Genomic DNA, 27534 nt, shown 5'->3' with positions numbered 1-27534 from the left:
AAATATGTTGGTCTTGCTTTTAAAAATACAATATGTACCTATTGGAACAAAGTTCCTTACGGCAGACTTGACATTTGGCTGGGCGAGCGAACTGAAAAAAAATGTGACACTAAAACCGTAAGAAAAGTATATAACGGAAATGACGTAATATCAGTCATACGACTGTATAATATGACGTTTGTAAAACTAAAATATTACTAGTAAACTTTTTTTTAATTATTTACGTAATTTTATACTGTCGACAAGAATAAATAAAGCCATATGTTTTTTTATTTCACTTAATAGTTTGAATTATTATTATTATTTTGTTTGATTTATTTTATTTTACGGTATTTATTTTCTAAAATACTAAATTTCCTGAATACTTTTATGTACTTAATTAAAAACCAATCAACAAAATTTAAAAAAAAAATCAAGAACTAGAAAATATATATAAAATTCAACATTTTTTTTTCAAATTGTGTTGCTTCTATACTATTCGAAGAATCTTCGTTCCTACCTGGTATCCCATGACTCAACAATTTTTTTTTAAATAACTTTAATCAACATATTCGTTTCGATGACGTGTATCAATATATTTGCTATCTTGTTACGTAAACACCATATAATTTTTTAAAGCCTTGTCAACATTTTTATTATACTCAACTATTATTATTACATTCATTTATTAGTTACAATTCTTTTAAAATCCCAAATGAAATTTAAATAAAGATTGGTTTATAATGTTATGGAAATATTAATGTAAAGAGCTATCTGGCATTACCATAGATATCCGTGGGAATAACCCAAAACATAAAAGCTGTACAAATCCCAGTAATAAGATATCTTAATTTATATACATATATATAATTATATATAACGGAGATTGATCATTATCTTCTATATGTATACAAGTAAATAAAATTGGAGTGCCTGTTTGTAATATTAAAATAACCTCTATTTACTAAATGCATATGAATGAATACACGGTACATATACCCAAATAACATTTTTTTTCAATTTTTGTCTGTCTGTCTGAATGTCTGTTTGCTCCAGCTAATTTCTGAAACGACTAGACCGATTTTAACGGGACTATCACTAGCAGTAAGCTGATGTAGTAAGGAAGTAACTTAGGCTACTTTTATTTTAGAAATTTATTTATTTTATAACTCTGTGAACTAAACAATAATTTTTTTCTTAAATTCCACGTGGACGACGTCGCGGACACAGCTAGTTCTTAATATAACGATACTCTCAAAAACTTCTAGGTATATAATAAATAAATAAAAAAGCCTTTTATTTCTTCCAGAAAATGCTAGTGTACAAGTTAAATTAGTTTGTTAGTATCGAGATTTTTTTTAATATTTAATGGTTAGTAACCACAGTTTTATATAAAAAATTTAGATACGTTATTAGTGTAGATATAGTAAATACATATTTTTAATAAGATTATTCTGCAAGAACCCCTCTGCAGGTAAAGGTCTCCTCCAAATTTAGCCAGTTTTCTCTGGATTGTGCTGTTTGTGTCCAGTTTGGATCCGTTATGCGTTTGACTTCGTCTTCCCATCTGATGTAAAGACTCCCTTTCTTTCTTTTACCCACTGTCCCCCTCCATTCTGTTACTCTTTTTGTCCATGAGCTAACCCGTCTGTTGCTTTTGTGATGTTACGTATTTTTTTAGGTATATAATAATTTGAAATCATTGCAGGTTATAAATAGAAAAAAAATTATTTGTCTATGTAACGAATTATGGCATCTCATAACCATTACATGAAGTATTAGGGTTAGCAGATGAGTGCCTGCGTAATGTGAACATAGCAAGTGTTTTATCTTCATGAAAAAAATGTGTAACAAACAACATTGTAATGTATTGCCTGGCTGAGTGTAAATTCCTTAATTCCCTGTCACTGTTATATAAACTGTACCTTCATTATAAACAAAAAATATCTTAAAGATGTCCATAAATCATTTCATTATTTCAGCCTATTGAAGTCCACTGCTGGGTATAGGCCTCAACATGTTGGCGCCAAAAATAGCGTGATAGAAAAATTATAAAATAAAAACTTTTTAACAAAACAATATTACTATTTATAAGTATAGAAATACGTAATGGCAGAGATCCTTAGCAGCAGCGACGGATAATGCCCATCCAAGGAAAATCAAGTTTGGGAGTTAGCATGTTTTGTGTTACTGCGAGTGTGTTGTGAGTAGAAAAATGCCTAGCTACAATAATGATTGTCATCTCGCATAGACTAGACTATATTCATTTTTATCTATAGCATAATGTATCAAATACATATAGGTACCTACTTAATTAGCGTTTATTTTCACGTAAATAAATTCATACCAATTTTCCATCAACATTGAGCATTAATATTAGTGGTGACTGAAGTAAATACAATAAAGATTACATAATTATTTGTCTACCAATTTTTCTTTACTAGTAATCATATGGCCAAGGTTAGATTACCTCTAATTTGTTTTATTAAAAAAGCATAAACTATGAAGGTCAGAAATATTTCATTAAATATTCATTTTACATGTAGTCATTTGTTTTCATATGCGTCGATATTTTTGTATACAGCTAGTAAAAAGTTCTAATTTTCCTACAGTCATAATTATAATCCGATCTTACACAGCAAAATATAATAGGCGCGAGATTTGTGATTTCTTAATGGCGTTACTCTTTCTTTTTTATGTTAAAATCAATAAAAATCAGGATTAACATACTTTTTTATCCACGATTTCCGATTAAGATATATCTATATATATATACAACCGAGTTGCCCCTTTTATTAAAATGTTGTTTGAATGGCAAATCAGAGTTAACGTTGTTGAGGTAAGGCGTTTGCCTACCTGTATGAGGTCTCGGCTAGGCCAGCTTACTGTTAATGAATCACATTTTTTTATTTAAATTTTTTGTGCCAGTTTTTTTAAACATATAAATGTCAAACGATGCCATTCGGTAACAAGGCTAGGATGTTAAATGAAATAATTTTGAACAAAACGGAGTTTAGATACTTGTTTAAGAAGTATAAATCATAAGAAAATTATAGAATTGAAAACGTAAAAAAAATCTGTGAATTCATTTTCATCTAAGTGCGTAAAGTCATGAAAGAGATTTGCATTTAAATATAATCAAATTTTATAAATAATATTTATAAAATACTAAAACCAGTTGCTTACCGTCTAATGAAGTTTGCATATTACGTTTATAGGTATAACAGAGCGAGCTTAAAAAAAAGAAAGAAACACATAAAAGATGTTCGTATCTCGTTATTCCTACAAGTTATTTTAACACAAGGTGATGTAATCAATTATAGCTTTAATAAATTTTAATTTTAATAAATTTTTTATGTTAAATACCACATATTTTAATTTTCACGTTATCTTTTAAAGAGTATCTTTGAAAGAGTAAGTATTTTAGTAGATCACGAGCTTTTTAATTACAAGTACCTATAGAAATATTAATGTACCATGAAATATTAATGTACCATGTATACATATCAAAAATTGAAACATAGGTTTACTGCGTAACTTTGTATTAAATATTTCGATAATTTTTCGATTCTTAAAATAGCTTTTTCTATTATATAAATATAAATATATATATATATAATACGTATCAGTTTATAAAACTCAACAAGATAATTATGATATCAAATATTTATTTTATAACTACAGAGGATTGTAAACACAAATAATTAAAATAAGTAACACCTTAATCCCAAGCTAGATACTTAATAAAAAATAAAATAAATACTTATCGACCTATCTGTATAATAATACAAATACCTACATTTGTAAACGGTACTCTATAGATTTCTTGATATTAATAGTATATTTTTTATCATCCTTCAATAAAAAATTATCGAGGAAGTATTCAAAACATAACTAGCTTGTGTGATTTACGTCTATGATGACATACCTTAAAAAACCAATTTAGTTCCAGTAGTCACTTTTATTTAATAAGTGCACACTTTTATATATGTTTTTTATCACGACGGGTTTTTTTATATTGTGGTCGTCTTTACCTAGATAGAAAGAGCGACTAGTTGAATTATGAAAAATTCCTTATTTAGTTGACTGAATAAAATAGCTTAGATAAATATAGAATCAACTCAATTGAGACAGGAAAAGTTTGCCAACACCAGTATACGCTAAGAGCAAGAGAAAAAAATAGAACTATTAAATAAAGAAGAAACCTAGAAATATTTAGGATACGATCAATCTTTACAAATATATCCCAAAAGAGTTACAACTAGACTGATACATCAATTTAAACACAGGCTAAACACAATTCTAAAAAAGCAACTATACTCACGTAATACTATAAAAAAATCACCATATTTGCAGTACCTGCACTTAAATATTCTCTTAGTACACACTTTTGCTTAAACAGACTCTTCCTGACTTCATAAAATAATATCAAAAATGGATAAGTCACTTACGCCTCTTAACCTTAAAAGTAGGAGTGCTCAGAAAAATGGAACACTCAGTCACAGCAGCACCATAGCGATCTTGACATGATCATATAGAAGTCCCATTTGGGTTCATTAAATCAGTTAGTACTTGTTGAAAAAGTTAAATAATTAAAAACAAAACAATTAATGGCCGAAGATGACTGCCACACTGTTTATATACATTTTATTGTAGTTAAAAGGAGTAAGTATATTGTTGAAGATGCAGCCAAATAATAATTCCCTCGAGTAGTGTTGCGTTCCTGTGATATGACAGCCAGAGATCCTAAAGAGGGTTGGTAACACGTTTGGAATTCTTCTAGAGTTGCAGGCGTCAATAGACGTCAGGCATCAGGGGAACTGGACAATTTTTTTTCCATCTTAGTGGTATAAAAAGAATAATCATATTTACAAATTACCTAATATTGTTAAAAAAAAAATAAAAACAGAAAAGCTTACTATGAGTATATACATCCAACATCAATACCTACCTCCAAAACGGACTTATTTCCATTCAAACGAAGGCAACGTAATTAAACGGTTTTGGCTATCTAATAACAAAAAAAAAAAAAAAATTTCCTGGCTCTGGCGTTTTTATATTTCAACATTACAGAAAAGAAATTTAGTTGTTTTTCATTATACTGAATATATCTTAATATCCCTTTAAAATTTATATAATATACTTTTACAAGTTAAAAGGAATTGTGGAAAGTTCTAGCATAAAATTATAATTTTCTGACGTAAATAAAATTCCTGCCACATAACTAAGTATTACACGAATTGAAAATCTACTTTCGTTCAATATAATTATATTATTTGCATTTATAATTAAATTAATTATTTGTACATATTCATTATTATATACATTTATTTTGTTTATCGCACGTAACGATCCGACATAGAATGTATATCATTACAAATTTTTACAAACAGTATAAATATAAATCAACTAGCTGTGCCCGCGGCTTCGCCCGCGTTGAAATCAGTGTGTCACAAAGTTTTCCGGCAAACTTCCAGTGAAACTCTCATCAAAATCGGCTTAGCTGTTCCTGTAAACCTTCCTCTTGAAGCCCTTTTTTATTGGTGAAACCGCGTGAAAATCCGATTTTGAGGGAATCGATCACATACACTTTTGGGGACTTTGTTTTATAATACACTAACTGTTGCCCGCGACTACGTCCGCGTGGTTATGAAGATATGCATTACTATCACGATGTCTAACGCAAATTATTTTTTTATTTCAGTCACTTAAAATGCTTATCACACTGAGTAACGTTTTAAAAGGCACAATTTAGTATAATTTAATAGTTATTTTTATACAACCTATACACCTCATTTTTAGTTTAATTTTCAGGCTGCAGTATAAATAACCTATCAAGCGAACTTATAGCTGCTGTATATGTTTCATACAAACTATCAACCCCAATTAAACCCCCTTAGCGATGGAATATCGCAAAATCCGTTCTTAGCGGACGTCTACTAACCTACCTCCCTGCAAAATTTCATCTTTTTTTATCCTGGATGGATGGACCGGACCATCAAGCGGTTTTTTGAGTTCTCGTGATGAGTGAGTCGGTGACCTTTCTCTTTTATATATATTTCTCTCTTTATATATATATATATATATATATATATATATATATATATATAAATTACGATGCATTATTTGGACACCTCCTCACCATATATAGAGCATACATTTTAAATTTCAAGTGTCTTACTTCTAAAACATAGGACTTTCATACAAACTTCCAACCCCCGTTTTATCCCCTTAAGGATCGAGTATCGTAAAATCCGTTCTTAGCGGATGTTTACACCCTATAAGGCACCTACTTGCCAAATTTCAAATTTGTGGCTGTTATAGTTTCGGATATTTCGTGATGAGGGAGTCAACCTACCGTTCCCCGTTTTAACCCCAAAAAGGAGTTGATTTCTAAAGATACAATCAAAACATATATATCACATCCAGACTCAGGGTTATAACGGGAACCACAACCACCAGAGCAGAAAATATGGTCACTGCAAACTGCGCCAACGAGCGATTCAAACGATTATTTATGTTTTTTATGCTTTATCAATTCACTTAAAGGGTATTCCTGTAGATAGTTGTTAAGTACATTATAACAGCCTATAAAGGTGAAATTCTTGTAATAATACCATAATTTCTTACAAATATCTTTAGTTTAAATTTATATTCGCAGTTTAGAAACAATTTTGTGTACAAAATTTACTATTATTATAAATTTGTATAAATAAATAATTATTATTTAGTAACTTAGATGCAACAATAAAAGGTTTTTTAACCTATGCCTTGGATAAGCTAATTACTTTTAAAAAAAACGTATAATTTTATAATAAAGTGTCAACTGAAGCTTTTATTTTCATAGAGCTTTCGTCTATTACCGGTTTGTGCGTGACATGGCCTTGTACTTAGGCGCATCAGTCATTAACACTCATCTCAGTATATAAGTGGGATTTCGGGTCTTATACCACATTCTCGAGTCTGTGGGGACGGAGTGATCGGCTGGAGACAAAATGTACACGTTTTGGGTGCGTATATTTTGTTATATATCAGCATATTTGTGTCGATTACGAAATAAGACAGAGTATTTACTTACTAAGTGATGAAGTGCAGTAAATATTAATGCTTTTTATTTATTGTCATAGTATATAGCCCTGCATTTTGTTCCGCGTGTTGCGGGTTCGATTCCCGTCTGAGTCTTGATTTAATAGTTATATTTATGTATCTATTATATATATATGTATTATTACTATGTGAAAATATCGGATGTTTTTAAACAGTTGGCCTATAACACAAGCATTAAGTTGCTTACCTTAGGAACAGACGACCGTGAGAATTAAATAAAAATTAAACCATTTTATTGTGGTTTATTAACTTCACTATAGTTAGGAAAGAATATTGCCATGCGAATTATTTAGAAAAAAATTAAAGAAGAAATAATTTATTTCTTTATCATTATCTTTTATATTTTGTGTAACATTTATTTCAAACTTTTTTTTAGTATATTTTCACATCTATTTTAAATGTTTTATTGTTATTACTTTTTGATAAAGTTTAGATCAAAAATTAATATCAATAATAAATTTAAAATCCTGTTTAAATACTTAAATTTTATGTAAAAAAACTGACGAATTCATATAATTCTTATTATACATTTCATAAAGTCAGTGATGTGTTGTAGTCTCGACATCAATATTCCATATATATAATATGGAATATTGATGTTAAAAAATATTTATTTTAAAAACTATGTTCATTTCAATATTAGTTTTGTAAATATGTCACCTTGTTTAGTAGGTCAATTTGTGAGGTTATAAATATATAGAAACTGTCATTATTGTATTTTCTTATAATTTTTATAGTCGTCTTATCCTTCTGATAAATGTTACTTATGCTATAATTAGCGTATATTGTTATGGTATTACAAGAAAAGCAACATAAATATATAATATAAATAGATATACATTTTTATTTAGTTGCTAAGTCAGAAACATGCATAAAAAAACTCTTTTTTTGTCTTTTGTGATTGAATCATGATAATGTTAAGTTTTTATTTTATAACTATGAATATGGAAGAGCGGGACATCCTGACACAGGTAAAACACTTACTTAAAAGGATGTCCCAACATCGGTATCATGTTATGTAAACGTTTTTTCTAAGTAAATATTTTATTTTTTGCTAAAATACAATAAAAAAAGATAGCTGTATTCATCTAAAAAATGATCACATGATGTCATCAAATGAAAATTAAATAATTAAAAAAATACATATTTCTCATTAAGAATGTAGTATTTTTGTTGTATAATTTATTGCCAATAAAGATTATTATTAATTCGTGGTAACGCAGTCACAATAAGTCGGTTACATTCGAGCTGAAGCATCTCAAACTTATTTTTAAACCACTTATTAAATATGTATATATATTGACAATATAGTGTATAAAGAAAGAGTTTACATTAATGTTTTTACTATTTACTTTGTAATGTTCATTTTATTGTAGTTTCAATAAAAAATATAACACATCTATAATATAAAAATGAGTCGCTGAATGTGTTGCTAAGCGCAAAACTCGAGAACGGTTGGACGGATTTCGCTAATTCTTTTTTTAAAATATTCCTTGAAGTACGAGTATGGTTCTTACGGAAAAATAATAAAATTAAAAAATCGACTGTTAGGCGATACGAAGCTCGCCGGGTCAGCTAGTTTTTAATAAAAATAAATAAATAATAATATATGTATATTCTTACGTGAGATTTACGTAAATTTATTTATTCACATGATTTTGTATGTTTGTCTTATTCTTCTATAAGGGTATTTATATATGCTTTTATGTATATATAATTATATTTATATATATTTAAAGTTTTAACTATATTTATGCAAGATATAAGTTAATAAAAAAACAAAAAAAAACATAAATAACCGTCAATTTAGTTTGCAAAAATCTTTTGTCAATATTGTTTTACTACAGACAAATTTTTGTCATTCAATATCGATATAACAACTCGATACAATAAATTAGCTTTTATACTATTTGGTTTAAATTTAATTCATATCAATAAATAAATAATATATATACGCAAATTGGAGTGAACTTTGTAGTTCATTAAAATGTTATGATTTATTAAAAAAAATTCATCGCTATAACAAAACTATTCATATAAATGAAATATTGTTTCTAACAAATAAGGATAACAACTTGATATCCTTGATACTTGATATTATCAAGTAAAAAATACCAACAAGTGTAAATGTTTGTTTAAAAAAGGTATCATTGAAAAATATCATATTATGGAAAGCCTTTGTTTCATTAAAACAACAAACACTACACAACAAAAACTACAAAAATAACCTTTGTCACTTTGTACGCCGATATAACATTTTAATACTGAAGCAAAAGATATTGAGGTATAAACATATAATCAAATACCAAGTAGAAATCTGAAGAATATTGACTGTATATTTAAATTGATTTAATATTTAAATTTGACTAGCCCGTTGGCGCAGTTTGTAGTGACCCTGTTTTCTGCTCCGAGGGTTGTGGGTTCGATTCCCACCTGGAGTCTGGGTGTAATATAAATATTTATATATGTATTATTTATAAGTAGGTTTATCGAGAAAAAAAATTAGCTATACGGCCTAACTACGGCCTACCTATAACACAAGCATTGGGCTGCTTGCGAAACAGACGACCGTGTGTTTATTGTATAGATATTTATTTATTTATTTAAATACCACTAAAAACCACTCGCTCTTGCTTTGGTTTTAGAAACCGCAACCATATTTGTTTATCTAATTTTGACCAACAATTAATATTGGTAGGTAATCCCGGACGTGAATATATCTTGCGTTATGTATTAACACTTATCTGGTCAAAATCAAGGCTGACAGCTATAAAAGTTTAACTATTAATTATATAGATTTTGAAGATTCCTTGTTTATTGACCTTCGTGTCCTCCCACATATATACGGACGTGAGTGAAATGTACGGTAATTCCAAATATCCTTGCGCAGGATTCGTCATCTACTCGTACATACATGTTGTGTTATCATTCATCATACAGCTAATAAAATAAATATTTAGTACGTGGAATTATTTCAACTCTCAAATTATTTTACAATTTACCTAACCAACTACTATACGTTGTGTTTATATTATTTGTTCTGTTTAATGATATACCATATTTAATGTATTAAAGTTAACATTCATTAACGTTTTCAAAGAATTTAGTATTATTTTATTTATTAACTTTATACTTTCAAGAAAATTAAAATATACAAGGTGCAAAGGCAGTTTTGTCACAGATAACCGTTTCTTACCTTGTTACAATTGTTTACCGAGTTTGATCCATTTTAACATTTATTTTCATTTTATTAAATACACTTAATCAAAAACGAGTATAATAAAAAAATAACGAATAGAAATAAAGCCTCTTTTTCGCTTAGTTAAATTAAAATAAAATATGCAAAAAATATTCACGTAAATTAGAACGTAAACCAAGCATATATCACAAACAGTTACCTCATCAGTTTTCCCATATAAATAATATTCACCTAATAAAAAAATTACTGTTTTAACATTATCATATATCCGTGTGTGTAAATGTAAACGCAGAGTTCAAAGCCGAAACGATAATAAAGGATATCAATTCAACTGTCAGTAAACTACAGTTATTATTTTCATAGTGGTTAAAATTAGATGTAAAAAAAATTATGTATTGAGTGTTGTACTTATAATATAAAAGTCTCAGTATAAAAAAATTCTGAAGTAATTAAGAAAATAAAACCTTTAATTTTATTTGTTTTTTTTTTATGGCACGTAAACGGTTATTTGAATTTATAAAATTATTTGATAGTCTTATTACTGCGGAAAGTCATACCAATACCATCACGCTACTCATAGCAATGGAAGTGGCTAACTTAGCAAGTACCTATGTGGAAAAATTGTATAGAAACGTAAAATATTTTAGGTATGTAGAAATTTGTATTACTATTGCGTACTGTTTTAGCATAGAAGTCGTTTTCGTTGATATAATCTCATTCTTATATCCAGTGCATTTAAATGCGAAGCAACTTATTATATGGCACTAATCAAAATAACAGTTACAAGTTATACGATTATCATTTCAAGAACGGATGAGATACGGTATATACTACTGACGTCAACCAATTTGATGAGTATCCAAATTAACTCCCACGAGTAAAACTGTTAGGATCTTATACTATGAAATAAATATATTTTTTTTTATACAACTAGTTCGACAAACAAGCATACGACTCAACTAAGTGGTAAGCGATTACCATAGCTTATAGACGCCTCCAAAACCTGAAGCATCGCAAGCGCGCTGCTGACCCTATCTTCAATCCCCCCAAGGAGTTCTGGACACAACACTGCTTAAAGCAGTATTATTTAGCTGTGATCTTCTGTAAGGTCTAGGTACTCCAGTCGGGCTGCAACAGATTTTGAGCAGGAAAATTCTTGCTATGCCCTACCTTAGTTTTGAAAAAATTGATTTGATTGATTGATCTATTCAGCCTTATAACATTCTTCTACTCGGCCTCAGTCTTTTCTCTTTCTCCGTGTAGTGGAAGGGTTGGAACTTCACACCGCTTCTCTACTGCGGAAATCTTTGAAAAGAGTGAAAAGAAATTAGAATACGTTATTCATACGATTATAAAATAAAAAACTTACACCTAATATGAAAATATTTTGAAATAAAACAAGTCCACTCACAAAGCACAAATATATACGCAAAGAGAATAGAATTGATCGACTTTAATGTTTTAATATTTTAGGATATTTTTCAAATCAGTAATAATAATGCAAAATGATTCTAAATTTATTTGTAAATTAATTTAATTCGTTTTTATGACAGGAGTGAAAAATATGAAAAATACTCGTTATATATGAAGTTAAGTACAGAATAAGAAACTATGTGATGTATAAACAAATTATGTAAAAAAAAAAATTGTAACATTTTAAAACTTTCATTAGATTCCTATTTTTTGGACAAATTGCAAAATATACCTTCTATCTAAAAAAACAGTCGTCATATTTTTGTGTTTAATATAAAACAAAACACACTACTTGAGTATGCATTATTATCTCTGATTGCCATCTGGCTTCACAAATTAGGTAATAAATTTTTTTGTTTATGAGTTTCTTAGTCTAGCAATAATATTTTTAAAGATGATTCTAAACAAAACAAAAAGTTTTGAAACATAAAATTTTTGTTTGGTTAATAACCGAGAAACCGGTAAAATACAAGTCCTCTCAAATGCGAATAGTTCCGTACCGCCATATTAATACTACACGTTTCTTAACGTCAATTTAATTTTAAAAAGTTGAACTAAACCTTATATTTATGGCAAATCTAAATTTCATAAAAATATAATTAATATTAATTTATGAAAATAGAAAAAGATTGTGAAAGAATGCACGTAGGTAGGTATATTCTGGCGTAGAAGGTAAGGACCTTAAAAATATTTAAGCACCTAAACAAAATAGCAAATGAGCCAAAGAAAACTTACAGAACCGTAAGGAGTATTAAAATAGGTACTGTCAGGTCTTACACATAAGCTAATTAAGAGAAGAATATTGGAAACTCCGCAATATCTATTTATATTTTAAAGAAATTGTATGAGAATATATGTGCGTAAAACACTATATATATATATATATATATATATATATATATATATATATATATATATATATATATATATATATATGAAAATCAAACCAAATTATATCTACAATAATTTACACTGTATACAATAACATAGTATCAAATCGAGTACAAGTATATATTTATTAAAATTCAAGAATCAAAAAGTAAGACAATTACAGTATACGTTAATGCATGTTGTATACAAACTGTACTAATTATATTTATGTAAACAGTGTCACACCTTCGTTGCATCACATTGCCATACAAATGTCAAGTTTTTCAAACGAATTAACAACATCGTAACTATCCTTGCGCTAAACCTTGATATTATATTAAACAAAACAAAAATATAATATTATTTTTCTACAGCCAAATGACGTCAGATGAGAACTCTCAATTTAATATATAAGAATATTTTAATAGATCCTTATTGTTGAATTATACTTTTAACCATTCTAAGACACGTTATGTTAAAGCAGTAAAATAGTGTTATTTTGTTTTACGATTTTATCAATATTCGGTAAGACATTTTCTTAATTATAATCATCGAATTAAAAATTCTTAAAGCATATTGATGAAAGAATTCGGTAGATCTAAAAGCGTGATATTCAGATATATATATCTTAATAATAGGTCTTTACCTACGAAATTGCCGTTTTTGATGAAATAAGTTAACGCATTTTTTTCTATATTTTTTATTTTTATTATTCAATTTAATTACCCATGGAATCAATGCATTTTTGCCAACATAGTGGTAACTTATTGATGCCTTTCTTGAAGAACTCTGTTGAACGGGAGGCAACAAACTCTTCAAAGGTATTTTGTACTGCCTTTCGGGTATTGAATTTTTTCCCGCCAAAAAGTTATCCAATTGTGGAAAAAGTGGAAGTCTATAGGGGCAAGATCTGGTAAGTACGGTTGATGACGGAGAAATTTAGTATGCAGGGGGTTTCGAGGGCGATAAATCGATCTAGCTAGGATTCATTTTTAGAAAATGTCGTTTTATCCGTGTTTTTAGGCAATGGAAACTTTCTACAATATCATAAGAATACGAAGGTAAATTTCGCCGTCATCTATAAGGCTATAACAACTCAGGTGAGAAATCGGGCTCGGTCCCAAAACCAGATGACCCCGGCTCGAATTCAGATGCCTCCAGTCCGATTTTTTTTTTCTTTTTTCGAACTTTTTTTTTTTTTTATTGCGTTATGGGCTTACTCTTGACCTCAGTCTAGCCCTAGAGCACAGACGAGGTCGAAGATGGAGCGAGTTCGCCCAGAAGAAGCCTGTTCACTCGCGCTTTAAATATGTTCGGGTGATATGAACTCGGAAATACAGACGCCGGCAGGGAATTCCATTCCTTGGCTGTGCGCATTAAAAAAGATGATTCGAAGCGCTTTGTACGTATGAAAGGTATATCAATCAGGTAGGAATGAAAGCCTGCGGTACGTCTGAAAGTCCGATGGAAGAAAGGAGATGGGGGTATGAGCTCGTGCAGCTCCAGGGCACACTCTCCAAAGTACAACCTGTAAAAGACCGTTAGACTGGCAACCTTTCTTCGGTGAGCCAGAGTGTGAAGAGATTTCACCAAACTGGCATTACCGATAAGCCGCTTGGCTCTGCGTTCCACTGAGTCCAGTGTGGCGAGTTGATATTTAGCTGAGCCATCCCACAAGTGACTACAATATTCCATGCACGATCGGATTTGAATCATGCATGATTTTGATCGGATTGAACTGTTATTAGGAATTTTATTCGTAGCTAAGTATATTTAAAAAATATATATTTTTTATTTTTATGTTGGTAAGATCGAAAATATATAGTATGTAATTCGTATTTAAATATAATTTCCAAAACACAAGATTTATCAAAAAAAAATACTTTGCTTTGCTTTTTGTTTCTTAATAAGGTTTAATTAATATAATAATTAATTAAATTATTATATTAATTAAATTTATTAAGATTAATTATTAATTATGTTAAATAATAATAAAGTTAAACATTTTACAACATAATTCATTTTTATTAACTGATTAGTATATTATTCCAATATGAAGAGAACTATTATTTAATAAAACGCTATACTTTGATTGAATCGACATTTATTAATAACATACGCATATTCTAACAAAAATAAAATTTAAAAATTGAAGAGGTAAAATTATCTAAGATTTTTAAGCAACAGTGCAACATCGTTGACCAGTTTTCCAATATTACTGGTAAAATTTCCATTTTAGTATTTGTTGATTGATAATCTTTACATGTGGTTAAATTTTTGTTCGTCGGTATATTCGAAATGAGTGTAGCGTTTTTAAGGTTCATTGATCTTGATTCAAACTCAAGGTTCAGGTTACGCAATGAATAGTTGAAGATGGTTAGAAGGCATTCGCCGATGGCATTTGACGATTATGGCAGCACAACATTATGTAAGCATAACGCTATGCCCATTCATTAATATTATGTTTATTTATGTCGTTGTGGGATATTATAGTATTAACATAAGAAAATGAAATGGTTGCGTTTAATATATTTTTTACTAGATGTGCCCGCGACTTCGTCCGCCTGGCAAACAATTTATTGTTCAGTCCGCAGAGTTATAACATAAATAAATTTCTAAAATAAAAGTAGCCTAAGTTACTCCTTATTATATCAGCTATCTGGTAATGTAAGTCCCGTCCAAATCGGTCATTCGTTTCAGAGTTTAGCCGGAACAAACAGAGAGACAAAAATTGTAAAAAATGTATTTTGGTACATGTTCCGTGTATACATGCATATGCATTTAGTAAAAAGCGGTTAGTTTAACATTACAAACAGACACTCCATTTTTGTTTATTTGTAGGTATAGATAAAAGTGGTTGAATATTCAAACGTTGGTATGGGATATTTTGTATCGTTTTATTGTTAGTACGAGCTATTAGAAGTAACTAGCTATACATAAATATTTTCGAAGAAATAAGGAAGCATCGTTCCCGTACCATATACCTATAGGACTAATATTCTGTCAGTGGATATTCTTTATGTACCTAACCTACTTTAAAGATCTTTTGATACGTAAAACCTTGTATAAAAATGTTTAACAGTTTGACAAATTATTTAACACATAAAATAACATAAAATGTCGGAAATAATAAATATTTACTTCTAATCTCCCAAGAGTCGCATCGTTTACAAAACATTATATACCCTGTAATTAAAAAACTCTAAATTCTAGAAATGCTATATTACTTAATATAATTATTTTTTTTACAAAAATAAATAATCATTCCTAGAACTGTCATTACTAAAATATGCAATATTATATTTACTGAAACAGATGGCAAGTAAATGTAACAGACATACGCTATCTCAAACTTACTCACATATTTTTCAAGGACGTTAAGCTGGTCCTAAACTTACCAGTTCCGTCTACCGTTTATGCTGGTTGCTATAATAATACTTAAATTAATATCAAAGCGTCATAATATTAAATACAAAATTAGTTACGATGAGTTAATGTTGTAGCATTTTAATACAGATTTTAAATAGCTTGATACGAATATTTATTTAAATTTGGATAAAGCGATTTTAAGCATGTCATTTTCTTTAATTTCATTTGAGAGGCACTATTTCTAAACGGGAGTTAAAAAACCTGTCTCACAAGCCCTTTACGTTCGTCAATAAAAAAGGTCATTGTTCTATGAGAATGTACCTACACCTTAAACCTTTACTCATAAAATTGAATTATAGGCAATTATTATCTGTAGTTTTATTTAGTTTAGCCCAATAGTTGGAACATACAGAAATTAACCCACTGTGTTTTTTTATTACGGTGGGAAATAGAGTTTATAATAATAATAACTGATTGATTGATTGATGTAATGGGAATAATAATTACAATAGCGAGGTTAAACATATTGTCCGGGAACCAGGTACAAATTTGGTCAATTATTTTCTCCCAATCAAAACATAAATATATAGTACCCGGGTGACCGAGCTAAGCTCGGTATTTTTAGTAAATCGTGTTTTTTGGAAATCATAAAGTATAAATACGAATTACATATTGATAAAATATGAATAATATTTTTCGATTTTACCGACATAATAATAAAAAATAAGAACAGTCTATTTAAATTAAAAATAACGAGTGCAATTAGAAAAAGAAAAAGAAAAAATAATTGATCAGACATGTGGATTTGAACCATGATCTTCTCGGTTGATCCCGAGCGGCCGATTTCCCACCGAGCTATTTCAACTACATTGACTTATGCGAAATTTACCTTCGTATTCTAACGATATTTTTTTCAATTCCTAAAAACAGGGATAAAACGACATTTCCTGAAAATGAATCCTAGCTAGATAGATTTATCTCCCCCGAAACCCCCTAAATACTAAATTTTATGAAAATCGTTGGAGCCGTTTCCGAGATTCAGATTATATATATATATATATATATATATATATATATATATATATATATATACAAGAATTGCTCGTTTAATAGTATAAGATAAAAAATCATTGAAAATATTTTTTTCATGTTTAAGCAGCCAACAGTCGTATAATCCACCGTGCTATGGTCAGCTGACTTTATTTTTCCTTTAAGATATTGGGTAAACTATAATCCGACAAATTTTAAAGTGGGAGGAAATGACGATCACGACTCACGGAGCCGCAGCTGACGGTCGCGAATATTCATATTATAAATCTCTAATACATTTTACGAAGTTTCGATTGGAAGGAAATTGCTCATGAAAATCTGTCACTGGCTCCGGGACCAATATAGGACATATTTTTTTCTTCTTGTCAGTTTGAATATATATATATATATATATATATATATATATATATACTAATAAGTGGTTTAGGAGTCCATTGAGGACAAACATTGTGACACGAGATTTATATATATTAAGATATATAAGAGATTTCCACCTATATATTGACACAACACGATGATATCTCTGGAAACATAAGGCGTAGAGACTTGAAATTTGGTAGGAATATTTCTTTCGCCGAGTAGAGATCAGTTAAAAACGAATTTTAAGAAATTCTACCCACAAGAGGAGGTTGCAGGGGAGTAAATAATGGAAAATACCCGTTCTTAAACTATAGCTCCTATCGACTCCAAAATTGGGAGGAATCTCTTATATCTAAAGTAGATATGATCAATGAGTGGATTTTATAATAACTCATCCCCAATAAGGATTGCGGGGGTGGGCTTTAACAATTTAAATACAATTTCAATTTTAAATGTATGTAACTCCGAAACTACTGATCCAATTTTTACCCGACTGCCATGGAAGGGTTATGTTTTTCGCGCGTATCTTGTATGTATGTATGTATGTTCGTATGTAATATTCTTTACTACCTCATATTTCCAGAACCACTGAACGGATTTACATAATTGAGGTATCGTTAGGTTCGTCTTAGCTGCCCAAGTGTTCTTAGATAGGTGACATTAAAAAAAATCAAACATGGCGGCTGCGCGAAGCCATTGTAGTTAATGAAAAAAAAATTTTTTTTCTCGAATACTACAATATGAGTATCAAATTGAAAGACACAATACAAGGATTTTAAAAAGGTATATCATGATTATTATTACCATAATACTAATAAAGAAATACAATATTAAAGAGTAAAAAATGTGGACTTTGCTCTTTCCCACGCCTATGCCATGCCAAACTCGCCTCCTAGGCGACGATCAACTTCGGGGTGTAGCCTTTCTAATAAAATACAATGATTAAAAAAACCATACAATTAAAATTACAAATAAAAATTAATAAATATCACACCAATTTACAATTACATTAATAAAATCAATAACAAATACGTAATACTAAATACAAACAAATAATTTTAATAATAATTTCATTATATTAAAACTAATAGTTGTTGACTTAAGCAGTCACCTATTTGCTAAAGGTCAGGCTTACGTTGCTTTGAGCAGAGTGAGATCTTTCTCTGGGCTTGCTATCAGTTCTCTTGACCCTAAAAAATTACTTAATCAACCACATGTTGTAAACTGTTTTAATGAATTGAACCGAATACGTAATTTGTCTGACTAAAAAGACATAAATAAAATAATAATTAAAAAAAAAACCCGCCTGCGTGAAGAACAACTAATAGAAAATCAACTGAAAAAGCTGGAACAAGATAAAAATTCAATATGCACACAAAGTCAGCGAAATAAATAGAAACAATATGAAACATTTTGTGCTGTACATTTAAAATATATTAATACGGTAGTCCTTCGAAACTTTATGCAACGTCGTAGATAATATGCAGTCGCAGGCATGAAATTGAAGGATAAGTCAAATCATTCTCTCTTTGTGCATGTGCATGTATATATATATATATATATCAAGCTCAAATGAATATAAAAAATATTATATTGATTGAAAGGACTAAATGTTTCTCATTGCTATTCTTTTTTTTGGTCGTACCAACTCAGAAACCTTTGGGCTCATGCACACTTTGCTGAAGATCATGATATGATCAAATGCATAGTTTACCATTCTATAAAGGACATAAAACAAACATTCATTTTTATATACAAAGACGTACGTTTTATTTTTTCTCTCAATGTACCTCAAACATATAATAAAACTAGCTGACCTGGCGAACTTTGTACCGCCTTCTTTATTTTTTTCTTAAATATAATAATTAATATATCAAAATAAAATATAGCCTACCTTTCAAGTTGGATCGAACTGCACATGGTGTGCGAATTTTATTATAATCGGTTAAGTGGTTTAGGATTCCATTGAGGACAAACATTGTGACACGAGATTTATATATATTAAGATGTAAATGTCAGAAACAATAAAATTAAATAATATGTAATTCTAACGCTATGCATTTTAAATAATCTCAGCCTAAAAATTATTGGCTTGACTATATATGGATAAACAAATGCATTAGTTATTAGAGTAATAATGATTTTTTTACTTAATTTCAGGTTCTAGCAGTAGCAGTCAGCGTTGCAAAAGCTGACGTAAGCCTTGGATATCATTATAATGCACCAACTACAACTTTTGGCGTTCCATCTTACCAAGCCGGTAGCAACAGCTACAAAACTACATACTCAACAACTAAAAATATCGTCAGTTCGGGTGTTGGCTCAGGCCTCGGTTCAGGTATAAGCTCCGGTATCGGCTCAGGTATCAGCTCCGGCCAAGGTGCTGGTTATAAGTATGGCAGCCATGGATTGGGCTCTTCCTACAATTTACTGGGGTCAAATTCTGGCTTGTCCTCCTCTCAAAACCAAGGTGGCTTAAACTCTGGATCTCACTTCAATGTTGGTACAACTGGACTAAACTCAAGATACAACTACGGATCCTCTGGAGTCTCTAGTTCCGGATCAAACTCAAATTACAACTACGGATCCTCGGGAGTCTCTGGTTCTGGATCAAACTCAAATTACAACTCCTTTGGTTCCTCTAACATAGATTCTAATTCAAATTATAATACCGCCAGCGCTACAGACACAGGTTTTGGATCAAATTATAACTCACAAGGAACAACTGCTGGATCAAACTATTTCTTCGGCTCTGACGGTTATGGCTCAAAATATAACACTGGAGGCCATGGGAATTACTACGGATCAACTTTTGGTCAAAACTCCGGATACCAAACTACATTCCAGACTACTGCAGATACAAGTGGCTTAGATAATATCGGAAGTTACTACCAAAAGGCAAGTGCTAATAATCAATTTATTTCATCAAATCAATATCAAAACGCTGCCGTTCAAAATTATCAAGAATACTACAATCAAATTCAGCACCAACCACCACAAATATTCAAACATTTTTACGTACATGTTGCTCCTGAAGATCCAGAACCAACAAAACCAAGACAACCTATTGTCCTTCCTCCACCTCAGAAGCACTACAAAATCATCTTTATTAAGGCACCGACCCAACAACCTCCAGCTCCTCAAATAATTGCAGTGCCCCAACAAAATGAAGAAAAAACCATTGTATATGTTCTTGTTAAAAAACCAGAAGATGCTCAGAACGTTGTTTTGCCTAAGTTCGAACAAAAGCCACCAACGAAACCAGAAGTCTTCTTCATTAAATACAATAACAAAGATTCTCAATCTTTAATCGACAATATTGTTAGTGATTATAACAAAGGAGGAGTTTCAGGTTCATTCCAAGGTGCAGCTGTCGCTGGTTCTGGTTATAAGACTAGTTCCTCAGAAAGTGCTAGCTCAACCGTATCCGAAGGAGGTTCAAAGGATATAAGTTACGAATCCATTTACGGCAGTTCGGATAGTTTTTCATCGGGCGGTATTTCTTCAACTACTCCCAGTAGCCAAGTCTTAGGAAATACCATATCCTCTTTTTCTTCTAGCATCGGTAGTGACTTGACTACTGGCACTAAAGGTAGCAGTTCCTCGTCTGGTTCTGGTTATACTTCTGACTTTTATTACAAGCAAAAACCCAGTACCAGTTTTGGTTCAGCCTCTAATTCATACAGTAGCTCTGCTGGTTCTGAAGGTATTTACAATACCAAACCTAACAATGGTTTCGGTTCAACTACATCTTTTAATACTGGTTCCCTAACCTATGGTAAAGTATCCGGATCAGAAAGCAGCTTTGGTATAAGTTCTGAAAACCAGGATTCCAGCTACGCTGATTTAGCTTCTAAATATGGATCTAAATCGGATAGCGACCAATCTAGTTCCGTTTCTCACAGATACGAGCTTAGTTCTTCCTCGAAACCTACATATGATTCAAGTCTTTCAACAGAATCTCTTGGATCCACAAATACCGGTGGTTTTTCTTCTTCTAATCATGAGGTTGCAGATTTAGGCAATGTAAATGGTGGTTACGGTCCAAGTTCCGGTTCGAGCTCTAGTAGCTTCTCATCCGTCACTAGTTATGACGCAACTTCTGGTAATCTTGGAACAAGCAACTTGGAGTCTGACAAATACAGTAGCGATTCTAGTAGTGCAAATTCTGAGTACAAATCTACTATTATTACAACTAGTCAGGGTGTTCCTCATGAAACATATGGACCCCCTAAATTTAAAACATTGTAAATAAATTGTGACTTAATTGCTCATTTTTATACTTTCACTCGATGCAAATAAATAATATGTAAGGAAATATTTGTTTTATTGAACTACTAAATCGCTCTTAATATAACATTACAGTATTGTTCAAAAATGCGTTATGATCTTTCACTAATCTACTCACTAGGTATCTGAACCTTGAGCACTTATTAGTTATAACTAGCTGTGCACACGATTTTGTCCACGTGAAATTTAAAAAAAAAAGTTATTGTTCATTTTGCAGAGTTATATATGAAGTAAATTTTTTAAATAAAAGTAGCCTAAGTTACTCCTTATTTCATCAGCTATCTGCCAGTGAAAGCCCCGTTCAAATCGGTCCAGCTGTTTTAGAGATTAGTCAGAACAAACAGACAGACAGAAAGACATACCGACAAAAATTGTAAAAATGTTATTTTGGTATATACCGTGTATACATCCATATGCATTTAGTAAAAAGCGGTTCTTTTAATATTACAAACAGACATTCCAATTTTATTTGTTTACATAGATAACTTATGGATATAAATATAATAAATAGGAAAAATAATAAGAATTTATTATTCATTTTCATATTGTCACGAAATTATCTGAAAAAATATAAAATAAAAATAGGTAGTTTCACCCATTTCAATACGACCTTCCCAGAGCCGCTCTTAATTATTTTAAGTGAAAATTCTTACAAAATCGTAACATCCATTTATAAGTAAAATATATAAAAAATTGTGTAAGCGGAAACGAAACGTATTTTGAAATTATTGCATTAGAAGAAAGCTTTATTAATTCCGAGTGGCACAGACTATTGACACTTCATTTTCATAGTAATTAGTATCTAAATATTGATATACGGCGCCCTATCGACCTTAAATCTGTTCTGTCATATGTATATCATACTCCATTTGTAAATATTTTATGTTCCTTTATCTCACTAAATAATATTAGGCTGTAAAATTGTTTGTCTTATACCCATACATGTTTGTATGTATTTGTTTGTGTCTTGTTTTAGGTGGATCAACAGATTTTAAATTATTCTTTCTGACATAAATTTGTAATCTCACAAAACCAGCATATTTAGTAGAGTCAATTTCAAAATAACAGAACAAATTCGATCACTCGGATGTTGGCAAATCTTAGAAGAAGCTAGAATTTAAAGAAGAAGAAAAAGTATATAAATAATAGTTTTAGTTACAAGTCGAAAAAAAAAATGTTACTGTTTCTACACAGACAGCAAAATGACGTTTTAGGTCAGTCCGTATCAGCTCATATTTATGATTTGGACTTCCTGAATAACCTCCTCAAGAAGTTGTGCGCCACCTAACGTGAGTTTCTTAACTGAGAAATGACGAGAAAAATGAACAAGATGACTTCATTTAAACGTCAAAAAATTTACTTCTCATTTATGATTTCATTAAGACTTCATACTGAAATCTTTATGAGTTGAATGCTGACTGGGTAGGCGCTCCTTAGTGCTAGCACTAAACTGTATAATTATGTTTCCGTTGTTCCGTGATAATATGTGAATAAAATGTTCCTAAGAGTACTATAAAAACTAAATAAATAATACGTTGTAAATAATACTTAATCACATATATTAATACTCTAAGGTTAAGATGTTTGCCTCTCTTTTTAGAAAAACCTCACAATTACTCCACATTATATTATATATCATTTTATATAGGTAATTACTTGCTCTACCGGCAACAACAAATAAAAAAAATATTATTGCTTTTGTTTTTGTAAATTAATTAATTATTAAAATTATATATACGAGAGCTTTAATTTTGAAAAAAGGTCAACATGATTGACGGTTGGTAAATTATTTGTCCAATTTTAAATCAATTCACATATAAATACTTTTTTGAAATTTTGTAAAGTGATAGTTATTATACTTATTTAATGCGAATTATTCGCACGGGTATAGCTAGTAATAATTTAATTATGTAATTTAAAATATTTAAAGTTGTTATATCATCGGGACCATTGTACTCTAGTAAATTTGACTTAAAATAGTTTAAAAAATAGGGGAAAATGAACATTGTTAAGCGATATCCTAAATATACATTTAAAAAATTGTCACCGATTGAAGTAGGAATGGGTTAGCTAGTCAAAAGCGTCACTCAAGTAACTGTAAATCTGTAATTGAGTAACTCAAGAATTATCCGCAAAATATGCTAATTTCGATTTATTAATATCTAAGATTTTTATTTTTGTGTTACCCACATTAGGAATTCTAAACATTTTTGAATATCATATCAAAAATTGACCGCTCCAGTGGGGTTCGAACCCGCGTCTCCGACTTACCGTGTCGGCGCTCTAGCCAATTAAGCTATGGAACGATGCACCCGCTTGAGCGAAATTTTCGATATGATAATTTTTAATTTCGGTTTAAGCGAACCGTGGCGCCGTCTATAGTGAGCTCTTTACAGAAACCCGTAACTATTCAAAGTTTCATATTACAATGAAAATCTTTGACAGGAGACGACACCGTGCTATTTTTAATATCTAAGATTTTTATTTTTGTGTTACCCACATTAGGAATTCTAAACATTTTTGAATATCATATCAAAAATTGACCGCTCCAGCGGGGTTCGAACCCGCGTCTCCGACTTACCGTGTCGGCGCTCTAGCCAATTAAGCTATGGAACGATGCACCCGCTTGAGCGAAATTTTTTAAGTTAAATTAGTTTCGATTTATTAAGTTAAGACAAAGACGTGTCGATATCTCAGTTATCTATGATCTATGCGTTATAAAAATGGATAATACAAAAACTACATACCTATTCATATCGATATTTTGCGGTTGTAGCTTTGTATTTATTACATACTACAATGAATATTATTAAAATAAAAGAATATATATAGTAGCATCAAGTAAATATATAATTTTAATATACTCGTATGAATATTTCATGATTAGGCAAATACATCAATAACAGTGTTCCAGTCAAAAAGTGCCCGCAAATACGTTTATATAAAATGATTTTAATTAATAAAAAAAAAATTATATAAGTACTTCTTGATTAAATGAAATCGACGAAGATGGTGATTGCTATATGGCAAGTAATATGAACTATATTAATTATTTAATAAGTTTATAAGCGTTTCCTTTTTATGTAAGTGTAAGTTTCAAATACACTGTAGTTTTAAATATGGTCTGCGTATTATAACATTTTGTCAATATAATAGAAAATATCTTATCTATCTTAGACTATATTCCTAGTTTTCGATGTGAGATTAACTGGAGTGTCTACGCACGAGCGACGTCAGTAGCTTATTATTTTGTATCTGAACTATTAGTTGATTGTAATTGAAGTTGGCGTATTACAGGCATTTTAATGGGTTGCCCATCCGCATAGCTGGTCGACGTTATCTTGATTTATAGAGTTCGCTTCCACTGGTATCGTAAGCCAGAATATCGAATTCCGAGTGGCTAATTTAATGGTAATGCGTTAATGCTGATAGAATTGCCTGATATACATTGTTTATGAATGAAATGGTTCTATATTGAGACGGTGGCGCGTGATGTCTTAATGTTGATGCGAGTTCATTGAGAGGTTATTCATGGATGCACTTTTCTCGGGATCGCCTGGAATGCGCAAACAGCGTTGGCGCCATAGTGTAAAGGTTTCTTCACACAATCATGTTTTATCTAATTTATCACTACTGTCACTATAACACCACCTTATTAAATATACTGTTTGAAATAATTAGTACATTTTTATTGGTTTCGAAATCAGTATAATACAACTGTAATTTAAAACTATTTTTATATATAGGTATTTAGTAAAATTAATACTATAAGACGTTATTTCAATATGGCTTTAATGTCACTCAATGTTTTAACCACAATTTGAATTTTTTTATCAGATGTCTTATCAAACTATCACAATATAAATAATGTTTATCCGCAAAAACATCAAAGTAAATTAGGTGAACCACATAATAGACTAAAGAAAGAAATATTTTCTTAAGAATAAACATTTTTAGTGATGTTCAAACTTCGCAAAAGATCTAAAATTAAACATATTTACTAAAGTATGAAAGGAAATTAATAAATTGAACATCTGTCGATATTTCCTATAATCCCTCGTATATAAGATTTACAATCTCACATATTCTTGGGCGTACTGTTATAATTTAGCTGGCGTGGGTAGATTATAATACCACTTTTGGAATTATATTGTAAGTAGGAATTTATGTGTGTTTCCAAGTTCACCAATATTCTACAGCAATAGGCAATGTTTGCTTTTGAAAAACCATTTAAATCCTATCACTGAAAACGGTCCAGCACTAAAAAGTCCGTTAATTATCTATCCGTTTATAATTTTAAAGCTTATCCTTGTTTTTCAGAACTAATTACACTCTTTTAAAACTTACTATACCTACTATCCCGCCCGCGCAAGTAAACTTTCCACTGTTGTCTTTTTATACAACGAAGAAGCGTAGGTAACAGAATAATACAATAAAATAGATTAGAATTAAATTAAATAAAAGATTAATAGCAACTAATAATTTCCTGTCACGTTTTTACATACAATTTAGCATAAATACCACCTCTATTTATAAAATACTATTTTCAGATATAGCACTGTTCGTCCTTGTACTGTTTGTCTTTGCGCTTCCCACTTGACACCCACACATCGAATTGGGGACTTGGGACCCTTCTCTTAATTAATAAAGCTTATATTAGCTATTATAGATATTTTGGAGAAGTATTTAATATCTTCGAAGTTTGAATTTATATTTACGTGATATGGAGACTCGTCTTTATCACAAGAATTTCATTAGTTACATCAGGAACACCAGGCGCGTGCTTCAAGGGTGTTTACACGATCCTTGACACAAATAAACAACTAAAGCATCTTGTGATCATTGAATCAAATTAGGAAAATTTGCATACCAATAGACGTGTTCATGCATAAACTCGTAATGCTATTAATGTTTTAAGCGGATTCTTGCTACGATATTCCTATATTTCTACATAAAATTTACAATTGTTTAAGGGAATAAAAGAAATTATTTATTTTTGTGTGATTAGATTTTTATCGATTATGATTTCATTGTACAAAATACAATACAAATAATTATACGAAATAACAATAAGATCGATAAAGTGGTACCAATTTTATTGTTACTGCAATAAAAAATTTAATATGAAATAAATATTACTTTTTTTCGCTTGCAATGATTTTGATAGTATACGTTGTTTTATTGCTCCGTTTGGATATTAAAGCTGTTTCTATCGACAGCTTTGTACAATTTATTTGTAAAGGATGTGTACCAAAATCCAATAGCTGTTGTATCGGTACAGCAGTATCGCCTAAACATTATTTAACTACAAATTACTGTGCAGAATCTTGCCAATACGTTAAAAGAAACAAAGAAGATTTTCTAATTACGAAAGTTGTTGTTAATCCATTTCCAAAAACGTACGTGATAAATAATATTTTCAACGGACCAAACACTATTGCTTTAGTAGAAACAGAAACAATTAAACATAGTAATTATAGTTACATTCAGTTAGGAACTAGTAAGAGTTTTTTCGATACAAGTGCTTCGATTCTTGTATTCGACGATGTACCTAAATTCAGGAAAGCAAAACTTATACAATGTGAAAAAGGTTCCGAATTTTTAGATAGTTATTACGTTTGCGCTGCTGACGATAAGTTCGAAGGCTGTGACATTCCTCAGGGTTCGCCTTTGTTTTCAGGTGAACAGTTACTTGGTATAACAGGAATACAAAATTTCCGAACTTGTCAATATACTAAAAGGACTTTCATTGCTCTGGAACCTGCAATTTTCTGGATACAATACATTCTTAGCGACGATTTGATCATAAATATGAAACGGCAAAATAAAACAATTAT

General features: G+C 30.3%; 1 protein-coding gene across 1 annotated transcript; it reads left to right on the top strand.

Moving 5' to 3' along the window:
* The first annotated feature begins 8024 nt into the window (after window positions 1-8024).
* On the top strand, window positions 8025-21725 carry LOC123668854 (uncharacterized protein DDB_G0283357-like). Its single transcript, XM_045602544.1, has 2 exons — window positions 8025-8057; window positions 19568-21725. Exons 1-2 carry the CDS (start codon window positions 8025-8027, stop codon window positions 21656-21658), a joined length of 2124 nt encoding a protein of 707 aa, XP_045458500.1. The 3' UTR covers window positions 21659-21725.
* Window positions 21726-27534: the final 5809 nt, after the last annotated feature.

Source organism: Melitaea cinxia, chromosome Z (assembly GCF_905220565.1).
Source record: "Melitaea cinxia chromosome Z, ilMelCinx1.1, whole genome shotgun sequence".
In the NCBI taxonomy this organism is placed as follows: domain Eukaryota; kingdom Metazoa; phylum Arthropoda; class Insecta; order Lepidoptera; family Nymphalidae; genus Melitaea; species Melitaea cinxia.
Note: the sequence above shows the minus strand (reverse complement) of the source record. Positions and strands in the feature narration are given on the sequence as shown.

Coding starts and splice junctions, on each gene's coding strand:
- LOC123668854 (XM_045602544.1), top strand. CDS start 8,025: ATGAATATGGAAGAGCGGGACATCCTGACACAG. Junction 8,058..19,567: donor AGCGGGACATCCTGACACAG/GTAAAACACTTA, acceptor ACTTAATTTCAG/GTTCTAGCAGTAGCAGTCAG.